General features: G+C 41.6%; 1 protein-coding gene across 1 annotated transcript in view; it reads right to left on the bottom strand.

The window, feature by feature from the left end:
* TM9SF4 (transmembrane 9 superfamily member 4) overlaps positions 1-25,473 on the bottom strand; it is a 59,320-nt gene that overhangs the window by 16,406 nt on the left and 17,441 nt on the right. The window contains exons 2-12 of the mRNA XM_036750727.1: positions 14,955-15,071; positions 13,081-13,180; positions 6,534-6,702; positions 6,287-6,416; positions 4,374-4,497; positions 2,977-3,095; positions 2,745-2,856; positions 1,994-2,064; positions 1,695-1,827; positions 1,087-1,168; positions 931-1,006 (exon numbers count right to left, since the gene is read on the bottom strand). Of these exons, the coding sequence (XP_036606622.1) occupies positions 931-1,006; positions 1,087-1,168; positions 1,695-1,827; positions 1,994-2,064; positions 2,745-2,856; positions 2,977-3,095; positions 4,374-4,497; positions 6,287-6,416; positions 6,534-6,702; positions 13,081-13,180; positions 14,955-15,071 (1,233 nt within the window). The remainder of the gene's footprint in view (positions 1-930; positions 1,007-1,086; positions 1,169-1,694; positions 1,828-1,993; positions 2,065-2,744; positions 2,857-2,976; positions 3,096-4,373; positions 4,498-6,286; positions 6,417-6,533; positions 6,703-13,080; positions 13,181-14,954; positions 15,072-25,473) is intronic.

A 25,473-nucleotide genomic window follows, 5' to 3' on the forward strand; every position in this document is an offset into this window, starting at 1 on the left:
CTGCCCTAAGCAGAGATCCCTATCTATCTGTCTCAGGAGTATTCTCCCTCGAGAGGAGGGACAAGCCCATTAAGGACCCTCATTCTATGGTCAATGCTGCCGCCTAAACAGAGGTCAACTTTTTAAATGCACTGCAAATTTCTCAAGTTAATCATAGGTAGCCTAAACAGCCTAAAGCCCTTCCTAGTAGGGGCAAGGTACTTCTGGCAGTTGTACATTAATGATTTTCAGATCACAGATGAGTATAGTGCTTTGCTGCTTTGATGGACTGTTCCAGTTCTAGCATTTTATGAATCTACACAACTGTTAATTTGAAAGAGCCAACACCATTTCCCAAAGGGCTTAATGTTCTTTTCAGACAACAGGCAATCTCTGCAAGAAGATGCCACATCATTCTTTGAGTTATCATTTCTAACAGTTTCTGCTGGTATTATATTTTCCTCTTATGTTCAAAGCCTGGACTTTCTTTCCCTTCCTCACCAGTTCTGAGAGGGACAAAGGGACACATAGTGCTCTCATTTGATAGGGAAAAATACCCTGAAGTACACATGGCAATGGGATTGTTTTTATTCAATAAAGCCACCTCCCTCCTCTTCTTTTGCTCAGCTGTTAATCTTCACTGTTCTTTTGAGCATGTTTTAAGGCAAAGATTATGGGGAAGGAGTCTCTAAAACTTCTACAGCCCTGTCTGTCTTAACTCTTCCATTGTACCGACCCACAATTCTTTCCCAGGATTCTTTGTCTGTTCTCTTGAGTTGTCACAATTCTTCAACCCCCCCATCCCCCCCGCCCCCAAACTTTCTTCCCAGGTCTTTCTCCTAATATCTATCATAGCTCCAAATAAATGAATAAAAAACATTTAGGCCCGCTAAGGAAAATCTCTGCTTCCAAGATAATATTGGGAAGGGTGGGATAAAGATAACTACTCACACAGAAGGCTCCTTTCTTCCACCGATGACCCTTCAGGGTCCGGTACAGACGACCAGCTGAAAATCCACCAAAAACTCTGTGGGAGAACATTAATAAAGACCATAAAGAAGATTTCCTCCCAATCCACCCTTCCCAAATAATGAATACACAACCTACCCCATGAACATGAAAAGGAAACAAGCTGTGGTCATTAGAGCACCCCGGCTGGAGGGAGACAGCATTCCCAGCATCGCAACAACTGGAGAGGAAGAAGGCACGAATGAGGAGGCAGAACAACATACTCCACACCTGTTTTTTGTGATCTCAAGGTTTTAGCTGACCACAACTCCTTGGGCCCAACACGGGGAAACCCTCTTTTTATAGAAGGTGGGAAGGTGGGTGCTAACTAAGGCTTCTGCAGTAGCTGTGACTGTTTCTGCGGCCTTACTGACCGTGGGAAATTTGATCTCTAAGCTTCAGGTGAGAGAGAGAGACAAAGAGAGGGAGGGGAAGACTGAGACCCCCAGGGAATATATGACGGTCACTGGTTAGTAAAAGAAACATGTGGGACCCGTGTGGACAGCTTCTTCAAAAATGGCACTTGCCTGGTAGGGGCCTAGAAGCCCAAGAAGGGGTAACCTCCTGGGCACCTGCTCTTACCTTTCTCTCTAAAGTGCTCCCTGGGCAAAAGGGAGCAACTAACCCATTGAATAAGATAGCCTGACACAGACATGGCCTGAACATTAGGACAACCATTACCCTTCCAGTCCCAAGATACCACTCACAGATGACGATCAGTATCATACAGAAGAGTTGAATTCCAGAGCCTAGCAGGGAGCTGAGAATCATGGGATACTGGGGGGGCCTGAAGACATCACCATGTACCAATTTCCAGCCAGATTCCTCCATGGTGTCTTCCTATATTGAAAATCCACAGAAGTAGTACTGTGAGTCTATGTTACAGTGATTACCACCTGCGAAAGTTCTTTACTTCCTTAGCTCAAACTCTGTCACTTCTGAACCCCTTCTCCCTTCCCTGATGCTAGGAGGTACCCTCTCCCATTCCCCACCAAGGCCATCATACAATGTCGTCCTCCTTGTTATAGTTGGCAATGTCCTTTCGGAGAGTCCGGATGATGATCATACTGAGGATACCTGAAAGATGCACACAGGTGGACCCATCAGCTCCATTATGTGCTTCTCTTTCCACAGCCTGTCAGTGTTTCACTGAGGACTGATGGGGCCTCTTCTCTTAGATGGACTATTAGATGTAGGGGACCAGGGGCTCCCCCACAATTTGAAGAGATCTCAGAGAGGAATATCGATCCGTATCTGAACAGAGATTACCTCTTTGACATCCTCAAGAAGAAGTCACTCGGCTATTGCTTACAGAGCTCTGGTAATGGGAAAACCCCCTATAGTACCTGAGGCTGCCCAATCCCGTTCTGGATAACTCTAATTAGTAGAAAGTTTGTCTTTCTATTAAAAATAAAATCTGCTTCTCTGCACCTTGTAGAGATTTGTGCTTGTTTTGCTCTCTGGGACCAAGGAGAACAAACCTAATTGCTCTTTTACATGACAACCCCATTAAATACTTGAAGACAGAACTGGAGAAATTTCCCACCTTACAGGTCAAGGCACATAATGACCCACTCTCCACTTGTGAGAAAAGATAGATATGATAGATAAAAGGGAAGCACAGGATGATTTTACTCTTGTGGGCCATTACTCTTATTCTCCAAAGGCCCCACCTCCCAGGCACTGCTCTTGCCCCAGTTTGTAAATAGGGAGAGGACTGATCTACAGACCTCCTTCACAATCAATATCTCTCTCACCTGAGAGGAAGAAGACCACCACAACAGAGTTAATGATGGAAAACCAGTGGATCTGCACATCGCTCATGGTCAGATAGGTATCCCATCGGGAGGCCCATTTGATATCACTCTCCTGGGAGGAGGAACAGAGAGCAGGGTCAGGTCTCTTTCAGTGGAAATCCTCAAAAAAAAAAAAAAAAAAAAAAAAAAGACCATCCTCTTCCCTGCCCAAGGACCCCAGCTCCTGCCTCACCTCCCAGTGCACAGAATAGGTGAACAGTAGCTGATTTTCCTTCGTGGGATCAATTTCTTGCGGGGCAGAGCCTGCAGCATCAGGCAGGGTACATGAATTCTTCTCATCCACCTTGAGGTCTGCAGGAGACACAAACTTGGTCTGTCCCTGACATGGTACCCAAGAGCTCCAATAGAAGCTGATCTATTAGTTTCCTGGTGCTGAGACTCCCTCCCTACCCTTTACCCCACAAAACATGAACCTGGAGTCCTGGGCTCTAGCAGCTTGGCCTGGTGAGTTAGAAGGAGTACCCAATTTGCTAGCTAAAGGAGAAGGCTAAGTTCACCCATCTCCCCAGAGGGTTCCACAGCTGGGAGAATAGCAGGTCAGCTTGCATGAGAGGCTGACTGAAGGAGTATGGAGAGTTTAGAAAGAGGACTAAACTCACAATTCCATCAGGACAGCTTAGCTAAGCCCTCACATACTGGGCATAAGAGCCACACACTCACAGTTCCAAAGCACTTTAAGGTTTATAAAACACTATCCTCACAGTCATTGAGAGGTAGTTCTGCAATAATTATCTCCTGTCTTACACATAAGGAAAACTGAGACTCAGAGAGGAAATGACCCTCTGAGGTCCCAAAGCTAGAGAGCATTTGAGGTGAGATTTGAACCTAGGTTTCCTGATTCCACATCGAGGGCTCCTTTCAGTATGTTATGCTCTGTAGGAGGCTACAGGGTCCTCACGTGATATGCCTCCCAGAATGGAGGTGAAGGAAGGGTCCCTGAAATGGAAGCTAATAAAAATCAAAGTAAAAAGGATAAGATTAGCCTTCTGAAGAAGTTAACCACCTTGAGATTTTACATGTATTCCTAAGGAGATCCAGGCATCTCCCCTAAGAGATAGCAATCCACATATAATTAACATAGATACTAAACTCCTCATATTTTTATAGTGCTTTACATACATCATCTCACTTGATCCTCACGATAACTCTATGAAGGGGTAAGGCGTGTTTTATTATCCGTATTTTACAGCAGAGGACACTAAGGATCAGAGGTGCCCAAGGTCAAGACTTAAAACCCAAGGCTCATAACTCAATGCTCTGTGCTCTACTTTAGCACACTGTAAGTACCACACACTGTCAGGGTGCCCCTCTCACTCACTAGGCACTGGCCAACCTCTGGTTCACTTAGCGGGTAACATGGTACAGTGCAAAGGGCACTGGACTTGGGAGTCATTAGACCTGGCTTCTGCTTTGGATGCCTTTGGCCCAGAGGCAAACTTCTAAGGATCAGATGCTCTTTGCCAGGATCCAGCCTCTCTCATGGATGAAAGCAGAGCTCAAGCTCTTACCTATCTCTGGCTGTGGAATCCCAGCCTAGTCCTTCCCCTCTGACCATGGCCCCCCACTCACCCTCCAGTCTGATGCTCTGGGGAATCACCTCAAAGCGGACGACACGGTAATTGTGCTCCTGATCTTCTTCTACATCCTCTCTGTGATAGTAAAGGATGAAGGAAAGATGATTATGTAGATAGATCTGAAATAAAAAGAAAAGGAAAAATAAATATACATATCAGTGTCTAGGTGAATGGCAGCATGGAGCAGCATTTACAGTTGGCCTCGAAGCCAAGAAGACCTGGGTTCAAGTCTTGCCTCTTGTAGGTACTTGCTTTAGCACAGAGCAGCATTTACAGTTGGCCTCGAAGCCAAGAAGACCTTGGTTCAAGTCTTGCCTCTTGTAGGTACTTGCTTTATGACCTTGGACAAACTATGTAATCTGTTAGTGTTTTAGGCAACTCTCTATGACTATAAATTATATGGAGGGTTCTGACCCACATTGGCAGAGGAAATTTCCTCACCTGAAAGTTCACCGTCCCAATGAAATCTCAGATCTAGTCCCTATCCCTATCTATATTCTCTGCTAACATTCTTCTCTTGGGGGGGGGGGGAGTGGGTAGGGCAGGGGGGCAGGAATGATCCAGGGTTCTAGAGAGCACAGGGAGGAATACAGTCACTGGGAGGAGCACAGTCACTGGGAAGTCCTACCAAGTAAAAAAGGCATCATGTACAGGCTCAGCAACACACTGTGTTGATCACTCTGGGTACAGCCTAGCTATCAGAATTCAGGGAGGCTCATCACCTCCTAAGGTTGTGATCTGCATCCTGAAAGAAGTTCCCACCCTGAGAGTCAATTGAGTGATGCCTACAGAAGTTATCACTTGATAAGAAGACTGGAGGCAGATGACCAGTTAGAAGACAAAAACAAAGATCCCTTAATTGATCTTCCTGCCTCCAGGTCCTCCAATCCACTCTGCCTAGCTAAAATGCCTTCTGGATCATGTCTCTCTGCTTTTTAAAAACCTGCAATGGTTCCTACTCCTTTTGGAAAAATTCTAAAGTCCTTTACCCAGCTTTTAGGGACTTCCATAATGTCCCCCTGACTCTCTCTCCAAACTGTCCCCTATCCCTCTCCTACCTGAATTCCAGCTAGATAGATTTACTTCGCCATACCCAGAGTCCTTTTCCTTCCCTTCCCGGAATTCCTTCCCTCTTGTTACTGGACTCCTACTCTACTCCCCTTTCCAAGCCCAGCCCAATCCAATATACAACGTATTCCCTGAATACAGCCTGTGCTCTCCCACCTCTTCAACCTGACTTGTGCTACAGCCTTAGTGTCCACTTTGGCCTGTTGAATTCTGACCCCTCTTTCAAATCCCAAGGCAGATGCTGCCTCCTCCATGAAGTCTTGTGGGTCAGTAACCATGTTCTCCTCTCCCCTTCTGAACTCCTATAGTACTGACAGTCGATATCATTCAGTTGGCCCTTTCCCATTCTGACTCGTGAGCTTTCTCTTCACGTCTTGTCCCCTTCTTAGCTAGACTGAGAGGTCCCTGATGAACGACATGGTCTTGTAATTCTTTGTATCTCCTTAAGGCTCTATCACAGTGTCCTGCACAGAGCAGACTTTCAGTAAGTCAAGACCAGTGACTGGCTGGTTATAATAGTTCAATATCTAGGTTGGATGGTTATGGTACAGATGAGAGATCCTTGGGCTGTGAGCCAGAAGACCTGGCTTTGAGCCCTGACTTCACCATTTACTAGGGGTGTGGAAGCAACTCTCTGATACTCAGTTTCCTCTTCTACAAGATGGGAGCATTGGGCTAGATGGTTCTGTTCAGCCCTACCATTCAATGTTTAAATGGTTCCTCACTGAATTTTCCGTGCTATGAATTTAGGCTTTAACATCATCTCTCCTGATCCCTACCTGGCATCCTATGAATATAAGCTGTAGACAAGAGATTCCTACACACTTGGCACCTGTTTACCTTTGAGGCATCTGAGAAGCCCAGCCTGTAGCCATGTTCAAACTGCACTTCCTTCTCCTTCTTCTTGCCCTCATCATCCCGGTTTGAGTACAGCTCCAGCCGAGTGGCCACAGGTAAGTTATCTGCAATGCTGAAAGGGCAAATCCCCAGTCAGTCCCTCAAGGTCTGCTACCCCAACTGGAAAGCAGCCCTCTCTGGGGCATGGAGGAAGAGGAGAAGGAAGAGGAGGAAAAGGAGAGCCACTCACAGGTGGACATAATAATCCTCATTGATGCGTTCAGCCACAAGTTTGCTCTGTTCAACTGTCAGCACCACGGGCTTTCGGGGCTGGTAACACAGAACCTCACATTTCTTCTCACTGTTCATTAACACCTGGAAAGGGGTGTTGACAATCCGATCCCCTCTCAGCACCTCTCCTGCCACATGAAAGAGACACAGAGAGAAGCAGTCCGTCACAGAGTACCTGCTAGATCTCAGCAGAGGTTCAGCTCTTCTCTATCCCTGAGGGACAAGGTGAATTTACAGATAACGTGTAACTTATAATGCTTTATAGAGACATTATTTCATTTGATGTTCACAACAATCCTGAACGGTAGGCAAGAACAAACATTATGTCTATTTTACAGATGAAGAAAATGAGGCACAGAGAAAGTCATCTGCCAAAGTAATGAAGCGGATATAAGACAGGTCCAGTACTTTTTCCTATTATTTGCTTAAGCTTCTTCCTTTAAGAGGGGAAGAAGACAGGGAGAAAGTGAGAAGAATTTAGCAACACATTTTTGGAACACAGAAAATTCACCTAAAACAAGAACAAGAATATACTGGAGCGCTTTGTCTCTTTTTGCCACAGAGCAATCCTGTCCATTGCTCCTTATCATTTTTTTTTCTGTTGTGAACTGATGGTTGTGCTACAGGAGCAATAGTAAACTATGAAGACTGAGTGTATAAGAATATACTTTATTATTCTAATCAAACAAAAACAATAACAAAATTAATTCCAGTATATTTAATACAAAATGTATTTCATAAGGGAGAAGGCAACTCACAAGTGGACACATCAATCTTTCACAACCTGTCCCATAACAATTACATACATGGTAAGCAGTCCACTGTTATTAGTATGACTTTTTCATACCCAAAGCAAGCATTTCTTAAACATCTGGGGAAAAGGAAGCAGAGGAATAGGACAGAGTAAAATGCTTCTCTGAGATCGATCACAAGATCCTTGGAGACATAAATGAGGAAGACTAATATGCAGGTTTTCCTGCTTTTGTGACAGAAGGGAAAGAGTTAATAGGAAACTCTGGAAGTAAGCTAGGAAAGGAGAATTTGGGACCCCCAACTTTTTCTTTCGCCAAAGGAAGTCAGGAAAAATAAACCAGGGGAACTACTGCTCCATTTTGCCTTTGTCATTACTAGTTCCTTCCCTTCAGCTTGAGGCTGAGGACATCCCATTTCCTATATTCTAAGTCAATCCTGTTGGGTGCTGTCCTACTTTAAACACATCTAGCTGGCCCCAAGACTCCCATCTTAGATCCCAATACCCAGAAGTGGTAGAGCCTGGTGGCCAAAGGCTCCAGGAACACCAGGTTATGGGCGCTCCCTGCTTGAGAATTAAAGAGGCCAGGGGTCTTGGGTCCCCCAGAGTTACAGAACCTGATTCTATTGTACTCAGTTCCTTTGCTCTTCCCCTCCTCCCAGCTAGAAGGAGGAAACAGGAGACAACAAATGACCTTCCTTTCTCCCAAGTCAAACAGATATACTACTTAAAATTCCACCACTTAAGAGACTCATTTGAGTTAACAAGAAAACACCCCAACAGATGCTAAAAGGGAGGCAATCCCAACCTTAGTGTGAATTAGTTAGATAACACTGTATTACCAGCTGAAATGCACTGTGATTGGTCAACAGTTTACTATGACACATTAACCAATTCCCAATAAATATTCCCCTATGTACATTTCTAGCAAAAATCCTCTAACATAGCCATAATAATTGACAACACATGTAGCTTTCAACTTAAGAGTTGACTGTTTCAACATCAGATGATTTCTGTTGCCTTTTAGTTTTCGGTCTTCACTTACATTACTGTAGTCATTATGTACACAGTTCTTTTGATCCTGCTTTCATCAATCTGTATCACATTTTTCTGAGTTCTCCAAATATTGTGCTTATGGTATAATAATAGTCCATTATTTTCTTATAATTTGTTCAGTCATTTCATAACCAATGTGAACCTACTTTGTTTACAGTTTTTGGTTCCCATAAGAAGCGCTGCTAGGAATATTATGATACAAACAGGAATCATCAACTTCTTTGGAGTATGACACTCAGTAGTAAGATTGATAGGGCATCTAAGTGGCACAATGGATGAGTGCTAGGCCTGGACTCAGGAAGACTTATCTTCCTGAATTCAAATCTGACCTCAGACACTTATTAGCTGTGTGTCCTTGAGCAAATCATTTAACCCTGTTTGCCTCAGTTCCTCATCTGTAAAATGAGCTGGAGAAGGAAATGACAAACCACTCTAGTATCCTTGCCAAGAAAACCCCAAATGGCGTCACAAAGCATTGGCTACTACTGAAATGACACAGCAAGAACAGTAAGACTGATATGTCAAAGGATATGAAGAGCTTAGTCACTTTGCTTACAATTCCAAACTGCTGACACTGTTGACAACTAGATGAATCCACCGATCCATCAGCAGTGAACTGGCATGCCTATTCAACACTGACTATTTCTTTTACCACCTATCTTTTACAATCTTTGGCGGTATGACGGGTCTGGGGGATACCGCAGGAATGTTTTAATTTGTATTTCTCTTACTGTTAATGATTTTGGACATTTTAAAATATGGTTGTATTTCTTCTTGAAAACTTTATTCATAAGCTTTCAACATATACAGCTACTCAGGAATGGACCCTTAGAGATTTTTGTCAATTCCACGTAGATTTTAGATGTCTGACATTTATAAAAAATGTTTAATGAAAAATGTTTTTTCTTCTTGTTGTGCTTTTGTTCACCCAGTTAATATACTTGAAATGATTCATTTTGACTTTTATAATCTCACCAATCCCACTAACCATAATTGTGAAATACAGGACCTTTGGTCCTACTCTGTTTTTCTTCACACATCCCTCTTCATGTTTAAATTTTTTACTTATTTGGAATTTATCATGGGATTAGTCCAAATCTGCCTTCCTCTAACTTCCACCCAATAGCTCTTATTCTGTCCTTTGGAGCCACACAGAATATGACTAATCCCTATTCCATACAACAACCCTTCAAATATTTGCAGACTACTATCATGTCCTCTTTAGTTCTTTCTTCTACAATTCCTTCACTCATTCACCTTATGACACAGTTTATAGAATCCTACCTCCCCTCCTTGGGAAATCTCCCCTATGTCAAGGTCCCTCTTAAAATGTGACCCAGGGATGAATGCAATACTTCAGATATGATATGACCAGGGCAGGTATAGTAAGACTATCACCTCCCTCTTTATGGATATCATACCACATTGTTGGTCCATTGCAGTCAGCCAAAGTGCCCAGATTTTTTTTTTAATAGGAACTGGTGTTAAGTCATATCTAATATATCTTATACTTTTTATACCCTAGTACTGGACTCAATAACATTTATCCCTGTTAAATTTTATCTTATTAGGTTCAGTTTATTGATCTAACTTGGAGTCTTTTCTGAATCTCAATTCAGTCATCAAAACATACTAGCTTTGTTTCAGCTGCCAATTCATCATCACTGATTTTATGTCTTCATGCAAATTACAGATAAAATGCTGAACCTGACATGGCCCCAGACAGAACCTTTTAGCTGCCATTCAAGACCTCTTTCCAAGCAGATGTCTATCAAATGTTTACTAGGCAGAAGGGTTTGTGTCCAGAATGGGGGACATGTAGAGCAAAGTGAGAGGCAGCAGGGTCTAGTCACTAGAAAAGTGACATAATCCACTAGACTCTAGTGGATATAGTGCTAGTCTTAAACTCAGGAAGTCCTAAGTTCAAGTCTGACCTCAACACTTTTTTAGCCTGGTGATTAAGCCTCAGTTTCCTCATTTGTAAAATGAGGGTCATAACACCTATGGGACCTACCTCAGAATTGTTATAAGGCTCAAATGGGATAACATGTACAAAACATTCTGCAAACCTTAAAGTATTATATGTCAATTATTATCATTAAAAAGATAAAAATTATATAATCACTGCCTTCAAGGAGCTCAAATTCTAATGGGGGGTAGGGGCAATGCAAGAGAAAGAGATAACAAGTATTCCTCTGATGAAGGAAGAATGTCACGATATCAAGAGAACCAAGGAAGTACCTGAACAAAGAATCTTCTCCTGGGCGTGTAGGTGGTAACTGTGGAGGAGAAAGAGTGGCGGAGGAGAAAGAGTGGCAGAGGAGAACTTTGGGAAGGAGATGATATCTGAGTGGAGCCTCAAGGGAAGTGAAGGAGAAGGTATGCCAAGCATGGTTATAGAACGAGCAAAGAATGAGATAAGAGGGGCCTTTGACAGAGATGGGAGAGGGAAGGACAAGAATAAAGGATAGAGAGTAGTTCAGTCTGATTGGCACACAAAATAGATGGCTAGGTAGGTAGCCTAACTTTTCTCACAATTCAAAAATATATTAAAAAACCCAGTTCACAGATTTATTAGTAATGAATTAGTGGGCCTGTCCAGTGGAGTGACAGGGTCACTTTATTTAGCAGGTAATGGGGAGAAACTAAAAGTTTTTGAAAAGAAAAAGTGACATAATCATGGTAGTTCCTTATGAAGATTTTACTTGGGTAGGATGGTTTAGAGATGAAAGAAAACAGGAAAGAGGCTTTTGAAATAGTCCAGGCAAGAAGAAATGAGACCTTGGACTAGGGTAGTTATGGGGGAAGAGAGGGAGAAAGAGGTACTGGATGAGATACTGTAGAGAAGAAGTATGGTAAAGGTAGGACTTGGGGAAATGATTAGCTGAATGAGATAGAGGGATGTGGAAAAGTCAAAGGTAGCTCTAAGGTCACTAGCCTAGATGAACTGTGAGAATGGTGGTGCTATTAAAAGAGAAAGAGATCTTAAGGGGAGAAGCCAGTTTGGAGAAGAGTTCTTCTGAATGCTTCTGAACTTCTGGGCGTCAACACCATGCCTCAAGAGCTGCATTTTCACCCAGGAACTTCCCTCCTCACCTGAGGCCTCTTCATCCTGAAATATCCATCAGCTCAGCTCTCGTAGCCTTCTCACCCAGGAGTATCCTTTTCCCATTGGTGAGATCCACCTGGGGCCTCCATTTTGTGGAGGGGCCCAGGCCAGTTAACCTCTTTTTCCCTGCTGGCTCAGCTCCTGAATTTCTGGATTTTAATGCCATAAACACCTTCCCCTGCCACCCCTCCTCAGTTCCTTTTTGTGTTTTGTCCTCCCCCATTAGAATGTAAACTCCTAGAGGGCAAGAATTGTCTTTATTTTTGCTTATATTTGTATCCCCAGTGCTTATAGTCTCTGGCTCATAGCAATTGCTTAATAAATATATGTCTTGGGTTCGGTTTGTGTTTGAAGCCATGACAGTTGATCCATATTTTAGGATAATTATTCCTTTAGCCTATGGAGATAGCCAAAAGGAGGACAGAAGTATGGAACTGAAGTTCTAGGGAAGGTAGGGGTGCCAGAGATATAGATTTAAAAGTAATCTCCATAGAAGTGATCATTGAAACCATGGTAGTGTTTAAGATCAAAAAAGGACAGAATGTAGAGAGAACCTGGGGACATATCCACATTTTAAAGAGGGTGAAAACAAAAAAAGCCATTTAATTTGATGGCAAGGAGATCTTTAATGCCTTGGTGAGAGCAGCTTCAGTACAGTAGTGGGGACACATGATAGACTGCAAAGGATTTAGGAGTGGTTGGCAAGAAAGAGGCAAAAATGCGTGTAGACTAATGTAAGAGTTTGGTGGAACAGATAGCAAGGGTCAAGGGAAAGTTTATTTTATGAATGGGAGCCCTAAACATGTTTATAGGCTCAGGGGAAGGAGATGAGAGAAAGACTGGTGCATGAGAAGTGGAGATAGGTCACAGATAACGTGAGAGAGAGGGGTATGTGTGGAAAGGGCAGCTTTAACAAGGAAGAAGAAAAGAGATGGGATGGGTGAGGGCACTGTGGCCATAAGAAGGACAGATGAAGTTGAAGAAATTCACATTGAATGGCCTCAATAGTAAAGTAGGAGGCAAAGTAAATCTTCTGTTAAGGGGAGGGAACAGAGAAGCCAGAGGCAATGTTGGAGTGTGGCACTTTGGAAGAGGATAGGCTTGGGAAGGATAGGGGTTTTGTCCATCCAGAGGATAACAAGAGGGCACTGGGGTCCAGGCAAGCTGGTTCGTAAAGCACCAGGTGGTGGAAGAAGTAGGGGTTCAGAAACAAAGAAGTGGGAGATTCAAATGACAATCTCTTGTCAGATTACTAGGTCCCACCTCCACTTTCCCTTCATTTTACTCCTTCCTGAATGTGGAGAGAACAGACGGTTAGTAAGGGAGATATTTAAAACAGCTGCAGAGAGCTGCCTATTCACTGACTGATAAACTTTTACTGGGACAAGAGTAGGTACAAGATACCTGAAGAGGTACTTTATACTACTTCTGGTCCCAACTCTGCTCACTATTAGATTTAGGAATAATTATTCTTTCAGCCTGAGGACCAGCATCTGACTGAGAGACCCCGAAATAGGCAAAGACCAAACGACTTGAAAGCGACACTAATGCCTCACTGGGGCTGGCCATCAGGAAGAAGGAGGGGCTTACCAAGATTCTCTGCCTTATATGTTATCTTCTTGGGCTGGCAGAAGGGCAGTGAGTAATATTCATAGGGCAGCTGAGTTCGAGAACTTGTCAGCTTCACGGCCTGGAGGAAAGAAAAGAGAGAGGGCATTATACTCAAATCAGGCAAACCAATAGGATTTGCTATACTCTTCTTCCTAGATAAAGAATTTTCAATACTTCCTAACCCACGGCACATGCTCAACTCAACTTTTCCAATGGGAAAATGAATGATAGCAAATATCCATTTCACAAAAATCAAATATTAATTATTTAGCTTTTTATGAGGTTTAGTCCTTCAAAAGACCTACACTGTCCTCAGGGGACGAAGACTGTAACCCCTGATATCTTAGTGTATGGTTTCATGAGTTGCTATGACACTCCTCCTTAAAAAATCACCCCCTGGTAGCTAACGCTTGGGGGATAAAACTTCTTTGCGTTTAGCTAAGCAGATTCTTTTTCCTTGGCCTTTATTCAATTCAATAAACGTTTATTAACTGCTTTCTATGTGTCAGGAACCTTTCTAAGCACTGGGGATATAAAAAGAAGCAAAAGATAGTCCCTGCCCTCAAGGAGCACTGGATTGAATGGGGGAGACAACATGCAAACAAATACATAGTCTTGTTCATGGAACAGACAGAGGCAAGTGTCACTGGATTGAAGAATACTTGTTGGGGAGTAAGAGTACCTGTTGGAAAGACAGGAGTGGGCTAAGATATGAAGGGCTTTGAATGTGGAAACAGAGCATTTTGCATTTGCGCCTGGAGGCAACAGGGAGCCACTAGAGTTTACTGAGTAGGGGGAATGACATGAATTGACATATATTTTAGGAAAATCACTTTAGTGGCTGAATGGAGGCTAGATTGGCGTGGTGAGGCAGGGAGACCCCACCAGCAGCTACTGTAATAATCAAGGTGTGAGGTGAGGAGGGCCTGCACCAGAGTGGTGGCAGTGTCAGAGGAAAGAAGGGAATGTATTCCAGAATTTACAAAGGTAAAAATGATAGGCATGGCGACAGTTTGGATATGGGGGGTGAGGGACAGGGAGGAATCCAGAATGACTCCTAGGTTGCAAGTAAAGTATAATAGGGAAAGTAGGAGGGAGACTCAAAACTATGTGAGGATGGAAGGACCAGGGTTTACCCTTCACTAGGTGCAGCTTTAAAGAACTCAGGGTCACTTTCACGTTATGATGAGGGAGCACTTTTGTGGAGGGAATGTTAGAATATTATGTACTTAATGAGTAAATGTATTCAATACTTGATAAAATGTACTTAATGTGAATACCAAGTCAGACTTATATCACATTGTCTAAGGACAATCTCTTTGACAATCTTTGAGGTGCAGAGAAAGAAAATATTATCCCTCAATTTATAGGTGGAGAAACTGAGGCATACAGAAGGTAAGTGCTTTGCTTTGACCAAGGTCATAAAGTGAGATGGAGAAGAGCTAGGAATAGATCCAAGATCTCTTCTTTATCCATTAGATAAAGCTACTCTCCTATAGCCACATTTGGGGCAAAACTGAAACAAAGCAGGGGTTTTTAGATGGCACAGTAGCGACAACAGGAATTATCCTCACCTGTGACTAAACCAGGAATTAAAAAACAAAAAGACAACCCCTCTCCCCCCAAAAACCTCCCACTAAGAGCTCCAGGCCTAGTGAATATCTTAACATCTGGATTCATAAAGAGGTTAGGATAGCCATTTATTTGGTCCAAAAGCCCAAATACTAGAGAAATGAGGAGCTAGCCCAAAGTAAAGGCAAGCAGGACATCTAGCACCCTCCTCTCCCATCTAAGGAGGAAGAATTGTTCTCTCTCTCTTTTTCTCTCTCTCTCCAAGCACAGCTTATACTTACCTTGATTTCTACAGGGTCATTCTGGTGGAAGTTGATTGGTGCAACCCCAGGGACATAGAAGGAGCTTGTTCCACAAATAAGAGAGAGAAGTCCGAGGGCCTGCGGCAGCAACCAGCCCTACCAGGAAGAGGAAAGGTCAGGTTGGATGAAGCAGGAAGGATCACAGGATTTTGAGCTGAAGGGGCCTTAGCCATCATTTAATCTCTCTTCCTCACTTTGATGAGGAAGCTGGGGAATGGAAAAGTTAAGTGACTTGCTCAATATCACATACGTGATATGTAGCAAAGGTAGGACCCAAACTTAGGTCTTCGGACTTTAAATCCACGTTCTTTGCACCATGCCATCATGCCTTGGAGAGGGACTGTCACCCAAAATAAACCTCATTCAATCCTGCTCTTGACAAAGTGTTTTTCCCTGTGAAGGTCAAACCATTTTATATTTGCTATTTTGCCAGGGGCTCTATAAGGCAGTCATTTTTCTTCCCATGAAATGGATACCAAAATGGAAAATGAGCCAGGTCTCTCATTGTTCTTCCAACTAGTTCATCCTTTTTCTTGATCCATTTCCCTAGCAGAAAAGAACTCTATAACGTCCACAAAAATTGCTCGGTTTCTCATTCCAGCTGTCTTACTTGGCCAAGAAGCCGTCTTCTCCAAAACAACAAGTACCTGGAATCCCACCAATATGACAAAGTACTTCTGCTATATTTAAACAAATCAGAATTCAAAATGGGATATTCAGTTCAATTCAACCAACATTTATTAGTTGTCTACTATGCTGGAGAGATGAGGTACAGTGACATTACACAGAAAGCCAGCTTTGGAATGAGGAAGGCCTGGATTTTCCTTAGTATATGTGGACACATAGGATAGTGATGTGATCATGAGCAAGTGGCTTTAATTCTCACTAAGACTACAGATTACAAATAAGTTGCCAGTCTGTATGGATAGAGATAGTTTCCACACTGATGATGTACACTGACGAAATCATGGGTCCAGATTCTCCCCACCATTTCCCCAAAATGCTGATACAAAGATGAAAAACAATATAATCCTTACCTCCTCAAGAAGCATTCTACTTTCTCTATAAAACTTGCTTGGATTCATTAGAAATGAATCCTGCTTTCCCTCACCCTGCCCCATACAGTCACAGAAATTCTATGGCTATTTTCCCTCAACTCCAATGATAATTATGCACCTACCCCTTGACTACATCAATACCATATTGTCTAATCAGGTAGATATGTGAATAATCTTCCGTATACACTTATCTGACCAAATTACTTCTCAAAACACTGAAACAGCTCTCTGTTATTCTCCCTTGGCCCACCATTCCAGTTCCATAACAATCTGGTGCCACTCTACTTTTTCTAGTCCCTTCTTGCTCTTTCACTTCCCTGATGCTTCAAAAAAACTGGACTTCTCAGGGTCCCTGCTATAGGTCCTGTTTTCTTACTTCTGTGCCTCTGCTAATTCGCTAAGAGATAGCATTGTGAAACGGGAAAAAGAACTGAATTTGGAGGCAGAAGACCCAGCTCTAAGATCTATGAGCTACGCAACTTTGAGCAAGTGTCATTGGCCCTCCTCTGAGACACAACTGGCTCAACTATAAAATGGTGATTAATAATATAAAACAGCCTCACAGGGTTGTTGTGAGGAAAGGCTGAAATGTCCTTTCCCAGACCCTTCCTCTTTCAACCTGGGTCTAGGATTTTCAAGACACAGAACAAATGTCACCTTAACTATGAAGCTTTTCCTGATCCCATCCACCCCAACACAAACCCAGGAAAACAAGATTTTTCCTTTCTTAGCCCACATATAATGAACACTTTGTACCTTTCACACTTTTATATTTCCTAAAGCACTTTGTTTGGATCTCTCCTTTGTCCTCATCACATCCATTTTGCCCCAGTATATGAGACACTAACTAGCCTTTGCCCCGCTGGTATGTGATTTGATGCTTAGAAGGATGCTTACAATCTCTTTTGGCATCCAATTTGATTAAATCTAATGACTCACTTCAGTTCCACCCCCTCTGAAACTGAATCTTGTGATCTTACCTCAGTTAAGCTGCCCTAGGGAATTCAAGGGCTCTTTGGGAGGTCAAATTGCAAAGCGAAATGAAGACCCAAAGCCGCCTACTCTACTCCACATTCATAAGAAACCTTCAAAACAGACACAAAGATGCAAGAAACAAAATGGATCACAACAGAGGTTGGTTCCCTCTCCACTAAAACTGGACCCTCTCCTACCTCCTGGCTTGGAATGGACTTATTTCACTCTCTGCCTATTTAAATTTCCCCTTCTTCCAAAGGCCTAGCTCCTCCCTCCTCCCTACATCTCACCAAGCTCCCAGAAGGCAAGGAGTGTATTGTTCACTCCTAATATTTAAGGTACCTACAGGGTGCAGCACACCTAATAGGTGCCTAATAAACATTTCTGGAATGAATGAACAAAAAGGTAAGAATGACAAGAACCAAGATAAGAGGCAGAATGACCATTAGGATAACAGACACTGGAGTGGAATAAAAATCCCAGGTAATGTGATCACAGCCTTCAAACACCTAAAGGATTATTGTCATGGAAAATTCTCTATGGCCCCAGGGGGCAGAATCAGAGAATCTAGGGATTAGAAGGATCCTCAAGGTTATCTCACTCAATTCTCAGAAAAGTTCATCCCATTCACAATATCCCCAACAAGGAATGGTCACCCAAGCTTCTTTCCAATCCTTAAATGGTTCAAATTGGTAGGAAGATCTCTCATGGGACGTTCCATTTCCCATCTCAATGTCTTGCCCTCCCCCAACCTCTATCTCTTAGAATCCCTCACTTCCTCCAAAACTCCACTCAAATGAAGAGTTTTGAGGAGGAGAGATGAGATATATGCAAAAATAATTATTATAGAAATAGAACAAAAGAAGTATTTAGAGGAGGTCAGAGAAGGCTAAAAGCCTGGGTGCTATTCAGGAATGTTAAGCTCAGGGAGATGTCCCTTCTCCACAAAGCTCTTCCTTATCTTTCTAGCTATTCACTTTGCATGTATTTTGTTTATACATACTTGTGTGCAAGTTGTCTCTCCCCCATAGGATTTAACAACTTTATTTCACAAAGTGGAAGTTTAATGAATGCTTGTTGATTTACTGGTGAATGATAATGAGTTGAAAATTGCTTCCCTGAAACTTCATTCAGCACCGATGGCTTCTAGTCTGAGCTCTGCTATTATTATTCCCTCGGTAGGACCTCTGGGGCATGAGTTTACTTTTCAGAAGCGTAAGGAGTTGGTCTAGAACATATGTAAGGTTGCTTCCACCTTGGACATTCTATTATTCTGTGTGCATGGCCCTGAAATACCAAATTAAGTAAGAAGACACTGTTATGTTTTAACTCCAGAAGCTTACGCTCTAGAAGAGCAGATGAGATCTGTATATATCTACAATGTAAAGCAGGATATGATAAATGTCATGAGATAAGTAAATATAAAGCTGGGAAATGGCCTATTACAATTTGGGCAAGATCTTATTTGTATAGTAGAACGAGAAGAACTAACCTTAACATTATTATAGTGGAATGAGCATAGGATTTGGAGTCAGAATCTGTAGTCTGAACACCAGCTAGCTTTACCTTTGTTGTTCAGTCATTTCAGTGGTGTCTGACTCTTCGTGACCCTATTTGGGGTTTTCTTGGCAAAGACATTGGAGTAGTTTGCCAGTTCCTTCTCCAGCTCACTTGACAAATAGAAAATTGAGGCAAATAGAGTTAAGTGACTTACCCAGGGTCACACAGCTATTTTGTGTCTAAGGCCAGATTTGAACTCATGAAGATGAGTCTTCCTGACTTCAGGCCTGGCACTTTATCCACTCCACCACCTAGCTCTGCTACTGACCACCTACTTAGATAACTTTGGGCAAGTCATTTAACCCCTGTGGTTCTCAACTATTTTAAATGAGGGAGTAGATATGATGATCTCTAAGGCTTCCTTCCAGACCTAGATTCTATAAGCCTAATAATACCACCTAAATTTAACAATTTATATAGTTCTTTCACACATATCATCTGACTTATATACCTCAAAGTGTTAATATGAGAAAAATACATTTTAGAGTGACCTATAAATGTGAGCTATTGTAATGGCAAGCAACGTAGGACTTTTTGTTGTCTTTTGTTTTGGAGTGCTTCTCAGCACCGAGGCAATCAAGTGCCTTTGTTTGTAGAAAGGTCCACACCTTTTGCTAGTTAGGTCCCCAGAGGTGTGAAACTCACAAGAAGTGTGAAGCCCTTCAACCCTGAAGAAGTATATATATACTCTGAGGTTAGCATTTTGTTTGGGGCTCGCTCATTGGAATAGTGTTGGTGTGGAGACTCTGGGTAGCTGATAGAGTCCCACCCTGCTTTAAAAACCCAGATGTTGATGTTTCTCTCTCTGGTGACTATGTATGTATAGCTTTGGTCAGACAGCTAGAAGCCTGTCTGTTGATTTGTGTTATTGTGTTAGTAATTTTTTTTTGTATTTGCTCTGCAGTTCAGGGTGCTGGCTTTTCCCTCTGAACTAAGTGATTGATATATATACATTTAATTAAAGTAAGACTGTTAACCCCTTAAAGCTGCTTTCCTCAGAAAAGCAGATCAAAGAACCAGTGCTAGCAGCTCTCTTGTGTGCTGGTGTTACTGGCCTTGCACAGTCACAGTAGTGGCTAGCATTGTTGTTACAGCTATAATAGTATCTTAAGCATTACATTTCCAGGAACAGTTTAGTCAAAGAAGATCTGTCTGATAATTACTACTACAAGGAGAGATACAGTATATACCAGCAAGAGAAAGCAATTTCTAGTCCTACATGTCACACCTAATAAGGATAAATGACATCATTCTGCATGAGTCTTTTTCATGGGTGCTTAGCTGGGACAAGAGAAGACTTGGGGGAATATGAATGCTGTCTTCAAATTATACAAATATACCTCTACGTACATATTCATACATTATATAGATGAATGGAGGAAAAAAAGAAGGGAAAGGTGAGGGGAAGGGGAAAAGACAAGGTGAAAAGATGGTGAATTACTAACAGGGAGACATACTGGTTGCTGGGATAGAAATGATGTAACTATGGGAGAAATTAACTATACCTTCTTAGAGTTTGTGGCTGGGAAGGTCAGGCATGCACCACATATTTGAGGAAAGCACATTTCAAAGAGTTAATAATGGACTAACATTCTTTACAAGAGAAGTCAGCCCAGAAGGATTGGAAAACCCTCAAGACGGAAATTCTTGTACACAAAGAGAGAAACAATTCCAATTCCAAAGAGAAATGAGGTTTAACTGAAGAGACTGATGTGGATGCACAAGGAATTAAGCCAACTGAGATTTTAAAAAGCTATGTACATTCTATAAAACAATTTCGAATTGTGTAAATAACAGGACAAAAATGCCCATGCCCCTTGATCCAGATTCCACTGCTATTGGGTATATACCCCAAGAAGGTCACTGACAAAAAGGCTCCATATACACAAAAATATTTGTAACAGTACTTTTTGTGGTAGCAAAGAGCTAGAAACAAAACAGATGGCTATCAATTGGTGAATGGCTAAATAAACTGTGGTATATGAATGTAAAGGGGATATTATTGTGCTAGAAGAAACGCCAAAGATAAAGAAAGCAGAGAAGCATCAACTTTCATGAGCTAATGCAAAATAAGTAAAACCAAGAATACAATACATACAACGACTATAACAATGTAAATAAGAACTGCCACAAAACAATGTGAAAGAAATGTTGCAAAATTATAAAAAAATAAGGTTGGTCCTAATGAAGAGATATGAGAATATGCTTGCTTCCATTGATACTGTGAATGTCAGATCTTTTTCAATGTACTCATTAGTCTGCTGAATTTTTTTTCTTTTAAAAAACTTTCTTATAAGGCTTAGCTCTTTGGGAAGGATACAAAGGGAGAAAGAGATCAATAAAAATGTATTTTTATAGCAGATGGAAACAAGGGCAGGTAACGGTTTGTACACAGTCCTATAAACAAGTGTCAAGAGTGCTAAAGCTCTAAATGAATTGAGGCTAGTGGAGGATACCAAAGAAAATGAAAAGGAGTTTTCTGCTACATCAAGGGAAACAGAGGGTCAAAGAAGGGATATGACCAATGCATAGGGACAATGGAGCAACGATAAATGACAACAGAGAAAAGGAGAAACAGAACAATCCCTATTTTACTTCTACTTTCTTTGCCAAGGACAATAATTACCTTTGCATTAGAAGTGACAAAAACATAAAGGATAATGTTGAGTTGATACCCAAGATAAGCTCCAGACGAATGAAGAACTACATCCTTGGATACTAAAAGAACTGGCTGATGTGACTGTGAGGCCATTCACTGTAATATCTGAAACTGTGTAAAATGGGAAAGGACAACCAAAAGGAATGCAGAGTCTGTAAAACATCATGAGTTTGATTTTGATTCTTGGGAAAATTCTAGAATAGATCCTTAAAAAGAGAAGAGGGGATTTAAGACTGTCAGCATGACTTCACCAAGAACAGTTCAATGCCAGGCTAACCTTATTTCCGCTTTCGCCAGGGTTACTATACTGGCAGATAATAAGAATGTTGTAGATACAGCTTACCACAGATTTCAGGAAAGTGATAGATAAGGCATTCCACACTATTCCTGTGGAAAAGTTGGAGAGATATCGACTAGATAATAAAATTAAGTGTGCTTTACCCTATGTTGTTTAACATTTTTATCAATAATTTTGATAAAGTCAAATGGCAAGCTTAGCAAATCTGCACCTAAGACCAAGCTTCCCTGGCTGGCTAACCACTGGATAAAAGTCTGCATCCCAAATATCTTGACAAGTTAAAGCACTGGGCTAAATACAAAAATACAAAATTCAATAGAGACAAATGGTAGTTTTATGTTTGGGTGCAAAAAATCAGTTTCACAAGTACAAGATAGAGGAGGTATGGTTGTATGAAAAAGATCTGTGGGTTTAAGTGGACTACAGATTAAATATGAGTCAGCAGTGTGATATCACAGCCAAAAAATCCTAAAGTGACCTTGGACTACATTAAGAGAAGCATGGCTTCCAAAACTAAGGTAGTGATATTTCCTCTGTACTCTGCCCTAGCCAGACAACCTCTGGAGTACCATATTCAGTGCTGAGTGCCACCTTTTAAGGAGACAGATATTCTGGAGGGCAAGCAGAAGAAGGTGGTGAAGTGCCTTGAATCAATATCACATAAGGATTAACTTAGGGAATTGGGGATGTTTAGCCAGAAGAGAAGACTCAGAAGGGACATGACAGCTGTCTTCAAGTATTTGAAAGGCTGTCATATAGAGGAGGGGATGTGGCTTGTTTTGTTGTTTTTATTACATTTCCTCTAGTTCCTAACTCAGTGCTGTCAACACAGTAGGTACATCTATGTCAACATGAGTTTAAGAAGGTGGAGGTTGACATCGTGGTAGACATTCAAGAAGTATGTGTTCAGGTTGTTAAAGGGGTTCCCAAGATGTGTAAAGAAGTCCCTGACTTTGAGGTGGTTGGGGTACACAGAAAGATCAGATCAGATAAACTGGGGTCCTACAGTGAAGGTACAAGTTATTGTCTGACAACTCTGGGAAGCCCCTCACTGCAAACTGGCCCCTAGGCTTCACAGGCTCAAGGCTCTCATCTGTGACTCACTCCTACCACCCCAGTCCTTTGAGTCACTGCTTGCCCCCTCTTCTGCTGCTCATGACACCAAGAGTTGTATGATCAACCGAATCAAGAATGGGAACATGGGCTTGAACTCCACCCTCCCTACAATAATCAAATGTGGGACTTGTCTCCAACATAACTATATCTACCCTTCACCTCTTCTGACCCAATACTCCCCTGCTCCCTACCACTTGCAATGTAAGAACAGGGCATTGGCTTCTCAGGGTAGTTGTAGCCTGTTATTCTAGCAGCCACAGCAGCAGCTAAACAGGTGTCACTGGGAAGATTTCCCTCCTTCCACCTCCTTTTCCTGTTCCTTCCATTCCTGGTTATTTCATAGTTACAGCAAGCACTATGGGGCAGTGACCAAAATAAGAGCATTTCCCCAAACCCCCATTTTTCTTTTGGGTTGGATAGTGACTCTCACAGTGCATTTATATATGTAATTTATAAATAAATATACATACATTGAAGACATATGAAAATATATATGAAGACATATCAAAAATATTTTACTGATATTATTGTTTAGTGGATGAGTCTGCCCATCAGACCTCCAGGTTATCTGAAGCAGGCTACCCTGCTAAATAAATGATCTTGAAAGCCTTAACTCATGCCCACCTGAAAACTTTTCTCCAAGACCATCTCTTGGCTAGAGATAAGTTATGTTCTGCTTGGCAGAAAGAGGGGCAACAGTGGAAGTTGCAGAGAAGCAGACTGAGGTTTGACGTAAGGAAAAACTTGCGAACAAACCAGGCTACAGCAAAGTGCAAAGGATGGCCGCCAGGGGAGGTAGTGAGTTCCTTCTCACCAGTGGCCTTTAATCAAGAGTTAGATGGCCACTTCTTAGTATACTGTAAAAGACATTCTTATTTGTCACAGTGTGGACCAGGTGACCTTTGCGATCCCTTCCTGGAAGGCTCTCAGAGCAAAGAAGCATTTGCTTTGGTTTGTACTGGTCTAAAGAGCAAAATTAGGACCAAAAGGTCCTCGTGACAGGAAGTAGATTTCAACTCAATACGAGGCAGAAGCCTCATACATATTATATGTGATGAGTAATTTCTTCCAGGAAAGAACTGGAACATGCTAAACACAGCAAGTACCAAACAATATCACACACATCATTTTAACTACTATTAATAAAATAAAGCTACTCTTTTAACAGTAAGTTGTTACATATGTAGAAGTCATTTCCAAATAAGCTGGGTCAAATAAGTGACTTGTAAAATGAAAGATCAAAAGCGGATTACACCATGCCCATAGGAACATCTTTATCAGGAAACTCAACATCTGGTGAGACAAAACCTTGGTACTCACAGCTGAGCACCCTCTTACACCCTCTGACTGAAGAGGGAAACAGAACTTCCAAAACCTCCATTTAAAGAAGGCTCCTGGGCTAGTCATCTCCTCTTCTATTTAGCTACCCTCCTTTAGGCTGGTCTCCCTCATGACCCCCTAGGCAGGTACCTCCACACCCCTTTTCAGCCTTCTTTTGTATGTCAGTCTTTCCCCATTAGATAGTAAACTCCTTGCGGTCAGGGACTGTCTTTCTTTTAGTATTTTTATCCCCAGAGTTTAGGACAGTGTTTTATATATAGCAGGTACCTAACAAATGTTTACTGACTGAATTGATTTACTTGATTAATGCAAAACTAACAGAAAGCAAAAAAACCCTAGAAAAATATATGATGTGCAATGAAAGCAACTCCAAACTGATACCGCACCCCACCCTCCCAAAGTAAATTAATGGAGTAAAGGACATCAACATTGAGTATAAGAATTTAATTAAAAAAAAAAGTTTAACCAGTGTCAAGCAAAAACCCAAATAAGAATAAAAGAATCTATACACTACCCTAGCCAGCAAATCCTTATTCTCCTTGCTAAGAAGAGTGCTGTTGCAACCAAAACCAATATTGGTTTAAAATAGATTCGTTTATAAAATTTTACAGGAGAAGGCAAAAAATCACGAGTACTACCTCATTACAAAATGACAAGAAGCAGTGGAGGCGAAAACAAGTTTAAGAAGACATTAGAGAAAGGCCCAACTAAGTCACACAGAGGGCCTAAAAGGATGAGCCCAGAAGGAAATCAACAGACAAAAAAGGAAAAGGAAAAAATGACATGAATGGTATTATGCTTATGGTATCTTGCCCCCAGAACATTATTACATAGCCTCTTAAATGAGATCCTTAAATGAGAGCCATGATTTCCTAAGGGTTTGGCCTAAGTATCACATAAAAACTAAGTAGATAAAGAATGCCTGTAGTCTATGACTATGGTATGCAGAGCATGATATAACAGGATGGACAATGTATACAGAGTTCAGCTATTTGTGCTTTATCTGGGATAGTGACTGCAAAAGGACAGGGAACAAAGGAAAGACAGCCAGCTGGACAGCCTTTGGGAAATTATCCAGCATTTTCCAAACCTCCTAGAAACAAAAGTCCAAATTCCTTTGGTTTTAAAAAAGAAAAGATAACAATACATTGCACTGAACCCTTCCTTGTAACAAAGGAAAACATTTAAGCGAAGCCAACTAACACTACATCAGATAGTATATAAAGAATTCCACATCTGTAGTACACCTCTCAGAGGAAGGCATTTCCTTATCAGTTCTTCAGGACTGAGATTATTCATTACAATTCAACAGAGTACAATAGCCATTTAGTACTATCACAGAAATTATCAGTCATTATGCACATAGTTTTCTTGGTTTTGCTTTTTTTACTCTGCATTATTTCATACAAGTCTTCACATTTTTATCTGAATTTCTCACACTTGCAATTTCTTATGCTATAATAACATATCATTGCATTTACGTATTTCTTC

The sequence above is a fragment of the Trichosurus vulpecula genome, chromosome 3 (genome assembly GCF_011100635.1).
Source record: "Trichosurus vulpecula isolate mTriVul1 chromosome 3, mTriVul1.pri, whole genome shotgun sequence".
In the NCBI taxonomy this organism is placed as follows: domain Eukaryota; kingdom Metazoa; phylum Chordata; class Mammalia; order Diprotodontia; family Phalangeridae; genus Trichosurus; species Trichosurus vulpecula.